At 35.5% G+C, this 10,845-nt stretch overlaps 2 protein-coding genes and 1 non-coding gene across 5 annotated transcripts; 2 read left to right on the plus strand and 1 right to left on the minus strand.

Moving 5' to 3' along the window:
- The first annotated feature begins 530 nt into the window (after positions 1-530).
- LOC144551125 (glycine-rich RNA-binding protein 4, mitochondrial-like) lies at positions 531-2,865 on the plus strand. Of its 3 annotated transcripts, none has more exons than XM_078298954.1 (6): positions 531-735; positions 1,148-1,264; positions 1,393-1,461; positions 1,735-1,841; positions 2,088-2,156; positions 2,217-2,865. In XM_078298954.1, exons 2-6 carry the CDS (start codon positions 1,159-1,161, stop codon positions 2,421-2,423), a joined length of 558 nt encoding a protein of 185 aa, XP_078155080.1. In that variant the 5' UTR covers positions 531-735; positions 1,148-1,158; the 3' UTR covers positions 2,424-2,865. The 3 variants fall into 3 exon arrangements, with proteins under 3 accessions (XP_078155080.1, XP_078155078.1, XP_078155079.1); XM_078298953.1 differs by having other exon boundaries at positions 539-735; positions 2,088-2,268; positions 2,311-2,865; XM_078298952.1 differs by having other exon boundaries at positions 538-735; positions 2,088-2,865.
- A 2,628-nt stretch (positions 2,866-5,493) lies between these two features.
- Positions 5,494-5,567, plus strand: TRNAN-GUU (transfer RNA asparagine (anticodon GUU)). The gene has a single exon. It is a non-coding gene; the product is annotated as a tRNA-Asn (tRNA).
- A 1,479-nt stretch (positions 5,568-7,046) lies between these two features.
- Positions 7,047-10,358, minus strand: ATP3 (gamma subunit of Mt ATP synthase). The gene is made up of 9 exons (XM_078298963.1): positions 10,040-10,358; positions 9,667-9,713; positions 9,415-9,567; positions 9,204-9,317; positions 8,925-9,052; positions 8,479-8,601; positions 8,280-8,399; positions 7,677-7,798; positions 7,047-7,371 (listed from the first exon to the last, which is right to left on the minus strand). The coding sequence occupies exons 1-9, from the start codon at positions 10,126-10,128 to the stop codon at positions 7,302-7,304; spliced, it is 966 nt and encodes a 321-aa protein (XP_078155089.1). The 5' UTR covers positions 10,129-10,358; the 3' UTR covers positions 7,047-7,301.
- Positions 10,359-10,845: the final 487 nt, after the last annotated feature.

Raw genomic sequence — 10,845 nt, forward strand, 5'->3', positions numbered from 1 at the left:
ATAAAACTTAAAATGGACATATAACTCAATTAATATATTCTTTTGGTTTTATATTTGAATTTGTTAATTAGTATTTATAAAGTTAATATGATTTAATTATCCAATAATTATTGGTTTTTTATTCTCATTACAATAACCATCTATGGTGCATAAAGCTAGAAATGCTGTTGATATTTTAACCTCAAATTTGCTCTTTTTCTTAAGAAAATGAGTACCCTCCTATCTTTCCATCCGAGTCGTTTAAAATCGATCATATAGCTTCAATTACATATGATTTGTTTAATAGATTATATTGATATAAAATAAAAATAAAAAGTAATTGAAGCCTTATGATTAATTTTCAACAGCTCGGATAGAAGAATATGAGAAGAAAATGAGCATATTTGAATCTGAGAGGCGAGAACCTCAAAGTTTTAACGCACAAATTGTAATACAGTGGATACATGAACGCGACCATAGAAGAACCAGAAACCCTATTAGTGATACATAGTTACATACTCATCTTCACCCAAAAAATATCTTCCGACCCAATCCAAGCTCAGAGATCTGAACCTCATCGGACGGTTCTTATCTTTCCAAAACCTTCACCAACGATGAGGATCTCTTACGAGTTCATATAAATCGCCGACCCCTCTTATTTCTAAAACCCTACGCCCTTTTGTTTGCATCACGAGATCCTTAATCCCCTCATTTCAAGCCAAAATCGAGTGGGGTTTCACCGACAGAAGCGAAGAGGTACGCTTTCTAGCCATTAATTCAAAGCATTTGATCTTAATTGATCTCAACTCAAAACTAGTTTATTTATAGATTTCGGCGTTTACCTCCTTTTGTTTATATTACGACCCTTATAGGAGTCTATTCTGATCCAAAGGGTTTCTCTTGGTTTTTGGCAAGGCGTAAAATGCGAATTCACTTTAGATAAACCCCAATTCATTGAACGGTAAAATTGTTTCAACTTACTAGGAAGGAAGTAAAATAAAAAGGAAAGCTCAAGAAAGGATCCTTGATATTTCCATCACTAGCACCAAATTATGACTTAAGTAAAAAGAAAGGATCGGCGTACTTGATCTGTTTTCTAACATCTGAAAGTCAAATTCTTGATATTTCCAATGTTATTCTTCTGATGTTAATGTTGTTGTAATTACAGGTTAATTAACCATGGCTTTTGCTAATAAAATTGGAAATCTCATAAAACAGTCAGTTTCTAGTACATCACTGTATCAGTCAATCAGATGCATGTCATCTTCTAAAGTATTTATTGGAGGTATTATTTTGTCATATTTATCCTGAACTATATATCATTTTTTCTTCTAAAGTTGGGTCCTGACAACCTGTTATAATCAAATTGCTTGTTTAAAAAGTTTTGTATTTTCTTCCGTTACCATTTTGCAGGTCTTTCATATGGAACTGATGAACAGGGATTGAAAGATGCTTTCAGCCACTACGGTGATGTTGTTGAAGGTATAATATGCTATATCTAACTTTTCTGTTAGGCTATCTCTGGCATTTCATTAAAAGGGTATGCATAAGGAGTATGCGTCATTTATGGTTTAGGGTTTAGCAGGGCATGACAAATCTGTTACATTTGGTATTCTATGCGTTGAGCATTTCTGTCTGACTTGAACAGAATTATATAATTACGAAGAGGGATAGAGGATGAATTCTTAGAATCGTGTTCTTTTCTCTTGCAACTGATTCCTTGTAATAAATTTATCTTTTTCTTTCTGATCTCAGCAAGAGTGATCCTAGACAGAGAAACGGGTAGGTCGAGGGGGTTTGGCTTTGTGACTTACACCTCCGCTGAAGAGGCACAAGCTGCCATTACTGCTATGGATGGGAAGGTATTTCATTGCTACTGCAAAAATAGACCTCATTTTCTTGCAAAATGGATCACCTGTTTTTTTAGTTCTTTGCATACTCATTTTCTGTGTACGGTGTACACCAATATCATGCTAATCAAGCGGAGCATCAGTATTTAAGCGTTGCTGGCTGTATTTTTTTGATCTTGACATTGGCATCTCTCTCTCTCTCCCTTTCACACGCACACACAGAGTCCACAGTAAAGTCTAACTCAAGTTGCTTTCTAGGACCTTCATGGCCGCATGGTAAGAGTGAATACCGCCAATGACCGTGCTGGTGGGTTCCGTGGTGGCTCCGGTGGTGGCGGTGGATATGGTGGAGGCCAAGGTGGATATGGAGGTGGCGGTTATGGAGCTGGTGGTGGTGGTGGATATGGCGGAAGCCGAGGTGGATATGGTGGTGGCCAAGGTGGATACGGTGGCGGCCAAGGTGGATACAGTGGCGGCCAAGGTGGATACGGTGGTAACAGTGCCATGGATGGAAGTGGCGGTAATTTTGGTGCAGGTTTTAGTGCTAGCGATGATTTGGATGACCAGCCTGACTATGCCAACAAGAGAGGATAAGTGGCTTAGTACTTGGTACTTTTGTTGTGGGTGTAGTAGTAATTACCTTGTGGTACTATGTTTTTGCAGTAGATTTTGTGATCGTTAGTTTTGTTATATTTTTTATGCTTTCTCTAGGAAATATTGCACATGAGCCCTCCAAAGATTTATAAGGGTGCTGTGGTGTTATATTGTGCTGCTAAATAATTTGAAGTCAATAGGATGATTATACGCTTGATTGCTGAATTTGTCACCATTGTTTTGGTTGGAATCTGTAATTACCTTGTGGTATTATGCTTTTGCAGTAGATTTTGTGATGGCTAGTTTTGTTATATTTTTTATGCTTTCTCTAGGCAATATATTGCACACAAGCCCTCCAAAGATTTATAAGGGTGCTGTGGTGTTATATTGTGCTGCTAAATAATTTGAAGTCAATAGGATGATAATACGCTTGATTGCTGAATTTGTCACCATTGTTTTGGTTGGAATCTGTAATTACCTTGTGGTACTCTCCTTTTGCAGTAGATTTTCTGATGGTTAGTTTTGTTATATTTTTTATGCTCTCTAGGCAATATTGCACATGAGCCCTCCAAAGATTTACAAGGGTGCTGTGCTGTGGTGTTATATTGTGCTGCTAAATAATTTGAAGTCAATAGGATGATAATACGCTTGATTGCTGAATTTGCCACCATTGTTTTGGTTTGAATTTGATAGTTAGTGGTAGATCCAAGATCAAAATTAGTCACTTTACTTTATCCTCTCCTTTTTTTCCCCTCCATTTTGCCAAGGATCCTACCTGTACAGTGGTTGTTATGGTAGGCTCTTCGCTTACTATACCTCAAACAGAAACGAAAATAGAGGGTAGTTTTGCCGAATAATAATAATACAAGTCCTTGGTTTGAATATGAATTTACTGGGATTACTAATCCAGTACAAGTCCTGTTTTTTTATTGGCACACAAGCTAATTTGTTTCATGGAGCTAATCAGTTATAGCTTTATATAAGAGAAGCCACCTATGGTAATTTATATAGTTTGCTGTTCCTGACAAGGCAGGAGCCTATTTTTTTTTTTTAAAAAGTCATCCTAATACAAAACAGGAATTAATTATGTCTTTGGCGTTCTGGGTTTCTAGATTGTGAAATGGAACATTGGATAAACAAAGTTGTGCAATTTCTCAAACAATATATGCTGTCGTCTCCCGAGAGGATAAGACGACGGACGAAATTAATTTAAAGAATCCGATACATTTATCTATATAATAAAACATGTAGTTAAAAAAAAAACAAAAAAACAAAGAGCAGTTGATTGAATCATTTGATTGCAGCGCATGCATGCCATGCAATTTACGAAAGGTTCCTGCAAAGTCCACTGAAAAGATATAATAACATTCACAAGGGAATTCAAAATCACCTCGTAGCTCTTTGCTTTAGAAAATAAACTTCAAAAAAGCATTATCCATAGTTCATTCCTCGATCGCGAAACTAATTAAGGCAAATGTAGTATGTGGAAACTACAGCAAAGTCTTATTCAATTTACTCCATCATATTAGGTCAAACACCAATAAATAGGATCTCTATATATTAAATAATTAAGGCGCGTGATTACAAATTTTGGTTGAGCACAGTATTTTAACATTGCAAGTTTTCTAGATTTGGATAGATGTAGAAGGTCAATATAAGAAGTGTCTCTAATATGTGAACATAAATGAAAATCCAACTATTTCATTGCAAAAGAAGATAAAAAGTCTTATTTATTAAAAATAAAATCTGTGAAGTCTAGCATTAATAATTTCACTTTATTTTTTGAAAAAGTTTTGATTGCTTTAAATTTAGGATATGATATGTTAGAAAGATATATTGTATGGAATATTCATTTAGGATATGATATATTGAGAAATTTGGGAATGAGGAAGACATTGCCTCTGTGGCAATAAAGAGATGAAAAAAATCCTTTTTTTTTTGGGATAAAACTGATAGTGGCTATCAGAGAAGATGAAAAAATCCTATTAGACTCAAAATCGACATCCCATGTCAATTAGTAATTATAAAGGTTATGTATAGCTGTGCTCTACAAATAACCGTGCGACGAAAATGAGACATAAAAAAATTTACATCTTTTATATGAATTGGAGGGGAACAAAAACACGAAGTTTACACGCAACACCCCTTTGCTCTCTCTCAAAAATATTGGTTATAAAACAAGTACCCGACGTCGGCCAGGTGCAGTCAGCTTCTCGCTTTCCTTCCTTCTCCTTTCTTTTCTTTAATGAAGGTATCGGCTAAAGTGACTCAATTTTTGAGTTTAGATCCGGACCATCATATTTGTTTTGGCACGATATTAAAAGAGGCCTATGCATTCCACCTCAAACTGGATTGATCCAGATTCAAATCAGACGGTCTGGATTAGAGTCAAAATCTGGGATACGACAGAGGAGCCGGACTCCTAAAATTATCACCTAAAACTACCAAAGTACAGGTACGTTTGGATGAATTAATATAATAGCGAGGTTAGCAACCAACTTAAAATTTGGAATAACCGCTAACCCAACAAATCAATAAAATAGCATAATAACAAACTAAGCCAATAGTTCAAATTATTACTTTTTTCAGCCAAATACAGAATAGCAATCTACTTAATTTGTGTATTCCAGAGCTAATTCTAACTTTTTGCAATTAGCGAGTGTATATCAGGCTTGAATTGGACCGCCCAAGCCAATTTCTTAGTCAAGCCCTATGTTGCATGAATATGGGTACATGTATCGTAGTATCAGATATAATACAGATATAACGATACAATAATTTTCAACACGATACAACTATAAATATCAATACAGATACAAAACTATATATAAAGTATCGGGATCCGGGAGTAACATAGCTCCAGCCTATCTAGTGTTGTTATTCGCTTCTCAAATTTGAAAAGGCGTGTGCTTTGCTATGCAGAGTGTTGCTAACTTGTTTACTCGGGTCAGATCGTTTTATACCATACAGATTTTTCTAAAAAAAAAAAATCGCTTTATAACTAATAAATCGGTGCACAATTGAAAAGTAATTATATATCTTAATAAAATATTACGGTATGTCCAACAAAGCTGGAATAGCTCAGTTGGTTAGAGCGTGTGGCTGTTAACCACAAGGTCGGAGGTTCAAGCCCTCCTTCTAGCGATTTTTATTTTTATATTTTTTTAGAGAGAAAGTCCGTTTTGCCATTTCGCTTGTAGTCCTTGTCATTTGGACGATTTATACGTGAAGATCTTGCAAATTTCTGTTAATCTTTTACTTAGCACTGTCAAACATTACACAAAATGTGCTGTTTGAATACTTAATTTACAGAAAATATTACACAAAATTATTGCTGCTTTATTTCTTTTTGGACTCCACATATTTGGATTTCCAATTTCCAAACCAATAATACCGTTCAACTTTCGTAGATGCCTCCAACAATAAAAGAGAACTTCCAACTCATCAATAACATTTTTTTTTTTTTTTTAGTAAAGATCAGAGATCAAGCCACTTAACTATTTAATATCTACAAATAATTTTTCTATTCATATTTTGAACTTGTAATCTCCCATACGGATAGCCATGCCTTTTGTTTCTAGATCAACTCAACAAAAACATAAAACTAAAACCATATTTATATAAAATGTTGCATATTCGTAATCTAGATTGGAGTCTTTTAATATTAAAAGTTGAAAATTTTAAAATTAGACCTTCATTTTTTTTCTTAAAAAAAAACTCAACAAAAATTACTCCGAATATCTTCTGAACAAGACCGGAGAGAACGACCCAGGGTTCAAATCAGTTTGAAGTGCATAAGAAGACCTATAAAATGGATAAATACTTTTCTTATCAATATACCTTTTGGTGGAAACATTTCCACTAAACATATAAAAAATGGATAAATAATTAAATATACATTAGAAGGTATTTTTATTGTGCGTGTACTTGGCTACGCTTTTTTAAACATCTGGAGCAGAAAACTTATAGCAGAGGTGCTGCCCTTTTAGATCACCTCGCCTCTCTATTTTGCAGCTGAAGCTCTTGTTCTAATGTAGAAAGTTATTATATTATTAAATGATAATCATAATTTCCTATTGCTCTTATAGTACCAAGTCGTTGGAAGGGAATTCTTGCGGTTGTGGTTCTTTGTGGAAGAGTTTTGTGTGCAATCTGACATCAAGAACCTTAAACCCGTCTCTCTTAAAGGAAAATCATAATATGTTTACTTCATTAAGGGGATTGAAACAGAAGCTATGGGCTCAGTCAGTGTAAGATGGTATTTGAATTGAAGATGCCATCCCCTTCTACAGAGTCAGATCATTGTTGCCTGAGCAAGCAATCATTAGCTCATTCAAACCTCAAAATCAAGCCGCTGATGTAGATAGTGTAAATCACATTACCACATCATAAAACCAGGTTTTGTAAGCCTTGTATTACAAATGACAGTGACTCTCTCTCTCTCTCTATATATATATTTCATTCTGTCCGAGTTGCATCAACCGAAATAAGTTATAGATATTATATTTACTAAAGCTTTCTCCTAAACAATATCCAAGCAACGAGGGGAATAACTCACACAAACTTTCCTTTAAAAATGTGTTGTTAAGAACCGGTTCACAAACAAAAGTGCAAGGAGAGATCTAAAATGAAACAAATCATTTTATGAAAAAGGGAAATAGTAATTACACTGAACCGCCACAAGAAAATGCGAGTTCCGAAATACTCGCTGCTCATTTTTATGAAACATATTGTTTCTTTTCCAGGCAATTGGTACATACCATTGAAGTGAAGAAAAAAGCCTAAAAACAGAACAATTTTCGCCAGATGCTTATTGACTAAATTTCAAAAAAGGCAATGAAGGGCTAAACAGAAAGTAAATGTGTTCTTTTAGCACATCTAGCCAGTTAGAGCAGATGCTCCTGATATAATCTCAATCAGCTCGGTTGTGATCGATGCTTGACGGGTCCTGCAACAACACATTTTTTTAAGACAGGAAATGACAGCATGCACAAACATTGAGAAATTTGGTCCATACATATCAAGATTACGAATTAACAGTTTCATTCTCAACCAATAATTTCTAGCACTCTTGGTTCTTCCTTGGCATCTTATGGATAAAATAAAGCCCAATTGCTTTATCAACTCCACACAAAACAAAGTACCGAATAGCAAGGAGTATTGATTGGGTACAAGTCACTGCAGACAAGTGCCTAACACAGTATATAGCAGTATTGTAACACTTTCCATTCTTAGGGGGGGGGGGAGAGAGACCTGTTATAAGTGAGAGTGAGGCGATCAAGCATATCTCCAGCATTACGGCTAGAACTGTCCATGGCAGACATACGTGCACCCAGCTCACTGCATGCATTCTCCAGAACAGCATTAAACATCACCTGAACCAGACCACAAGTAAAACCAAACTAATAAATCCATCTAGCATTAGATAATATCAAGTAAAGAAAAAGAATAATACACCCAACATTTCACTTCCGTTTTCTAATCTTCCAAAATCACTGGTGTTATGTACAGATGACCCATGAGGCCATGACTGCCAGATAGGTGCAATGTACAAGACTTCCATAAAGTATCCAATTTGTCTCTTTTCTCTAATCAGCATTTTTTATGAAACCCAAATTATTCAGATCTTGTACTCTAATTGGTCTAAGAGTTTGTAAAGCTTACATTAAAAACTGATTTTCAACCTAGTAAAATTTAATCCCGATTTAAATCCTGATTTTACAGCAAGTATACTATGATGTTGGTAGAATATATGAGAAATATGAGGTGGTCCTTACAAATAAACTATAGAGCGCAATTTCTGACAAAAAAGAAAGAAAGAAACAAACAATAATAAAGAAAGGATTAGAAGCTTACACAAGAGAACTGGAACTCAGCTAGGTTCTGAAGAATTTCCGATTTGGTATCTCCACCTTCAATTTCATACTGGTCCAATTCACCCAGTTTTCCTCCAGCCTCTGATTCCTTCTCTACCGCCTATTATTAGATACAAATAGTTATACAACTATAATTACTTGGTGATAAGGAGGTGAGAATGAGATGTAAGTTCACTAACCTCAGGAGATAGAACAGTGGCAACAGTAGGAATGAAAGAGACAACAGACTGGAACTTGTTGTAGACAATCCTTAGAGCATCAAATTCGACATTCTTCAAGATATCATCGGCCAAGACAGAAACCTGAAATGTTTTCAGGAAACCCAACCAGTTCACTATTAAGAGAACATATAGACATGAAAGAACCAAAAGGCTATAGATTACGCACTGTATATCATCTCACATCAGATTCTTACTGGATTCTTGAGCATGATACAGACACAACATAAACATGGAAAAAGATTGGATTCTAACAAATCTAAACAAAACCATCCAATTTAAAAGAACTCTATAACAATACCGTACATAAAATAGCTTAGGTAATCTCATTTCAGTAGAACCAAAGCTACAGCTAGACTATTATAGGAAGCGAAGAGGGAAAAGAAGAATAAGAACAAAATGTAAACCTGTGTGTAGTTAAGGGGATTTTTCTGGATCTCAGTTATATTCAGTGCAATGCTCTTTTTTGAATCACGAACTAATTGAGCCTTGCCTTTCTCACCCAATATCACATACTGTGGCTCCTTCTCGGGGCCTGTATGCAGACAAACGTAAGAAAGAATGTCAAGCCTCAATGTGCTTGATAAAGTTTTCAATCAAACTATTAGGACCATCTCCACTGGTACAAGGCATCAGTATATCAGTACCCACTTACAGAGGTGGAAAGAAAGACACTGTTGAATTACCAGAAGTCAACTTGTAAAGAGCCTTGCTGACTTTAACAGATGTAGAATTGATGCCACCACAAAGACCCTTGTCAGAGGAAATGGTGACTATGACATTCTTCTTTACATCAACACCTACAGTTTCAAGGGAAAACCATATCAGTTTCAAGCACTTAAAACTAATGTACTTCATAAATCATGTAAAGAAGAAAAAGAGATTCTGGACCCATACTTGGGATGTCGCCAAGAAGTGCTGTGAAAGGTTGCCAGATGCCACGGGAATTTTCTGTTCTAACTTGAACACCTCTGAGCTTTGATGCAGCAACCATCTTCATGGCCTTTGTAATCTTCTGGATGTTCTTCACACTTTTCATCCGATTTCTCACTACATGAAGCAAAATTGCATGAGAAAATCCAGTTATATATTTAATTTAATGCTAACTACTTACATTATTATGAAGGATCATGCAGACAAAGTCCTTACCAATTTGAGTTGATATGGATCGTGCCCCGAGGGGAGCTGTCAGCTCACTGTGATTTGAGAAATGTTCGGAATTAGGTTAAGAATTAGAAAAGAAAAATGATGTGATGTGAACGAACTTATACATGCCAGGCTAATTAGCACTATAATTTCAATGACACGAAATAATATAAAATAACCACAAAATATCCAATTCTATAAACAATCTAACAGTCATCTGAACTGAAAAAAATCAATGAACGCCAGCATTATTTTGAGTTGAAACGGGATTCTGTCGACAAAGGGTCCTCTACTGAGCGTAATCAAACAATTCTACGAGATCAAAAAAGCAAACGAAATGCGGGACGAGATACAAGATCTGGAGAAGCGATCTTACTCGGAGAGAATCGCCGATCGGATGGCGATCGCAGGGTTTGGGGAGAGGAGGATCCGCCTCCCCTCTTTTCTCAAGGCAGCCATCGCCATCTCTCTCTTCTTTAGCTAAGAATCGCAAATTCGCAGTAATGGAAGCTCTCGAACCCTAGATTTCAATTTAGGGGACTCTTCTCTCGGCAATTTGTTCGGGTGAGGGGGGCAAAATGGGAAGATCTATTAGTTAAGATTCAGAAAGACCAGCTGAGCTCTCCTGGCAGTGGGCCCAAGATGTCATAACACGAAGACCTCGCATCACGGGCTCGGCGGGTTCATATCTGCTGTTGTTCATGGTCTTCATATCGTCTGTTTTAATCTAGTACGAATCTTAAAGCGAAATTTCTATATTCTAAATGAGGGATCCAATTACATTATTTTATGGTAACATATATTGACATCATATTTTTATAAGTTATTTTTTTAATTTTAAAATTCAAATAGTCAATCCGAGCCGTTCAACATGATGTCCATATTAAAATGTACTTGGAGACCAAATTTTATACTTTTTGGAAATTTATTACTATTTATTTAGAATTTTTTTAAATTTGTTGTTTTTCAATGGTCCAAAATTGTCTAAAAACAATAATTTTGTACACATCTTAATAATTACTAAAAAATTCCAAAAAATGTAAAATTTGGTCTTCATGCACATTTTAATATGGAGATCATGTTGAACGGTTTGGATTGTCTGTTTCAATTTTAAAATCATAAAAATAACTTATAAAAATATGATAACAAGATGTGTCACCATAAAATAATGTATTTGAATCC

Source organism: Carex rostrata, chromosome 3 (assembly GCF_964058835.1).
Source record: "Carex rostrata chromosome 3, lpCarRost1.2, whole genome shotgun sequence".
Classification (NCBI taxonomy): Eukaryota; Viridiplantae; Streptophyta; class Magnoliopsida; order Poales; family Cyperaceae; genus Carex; species Carex rostrata.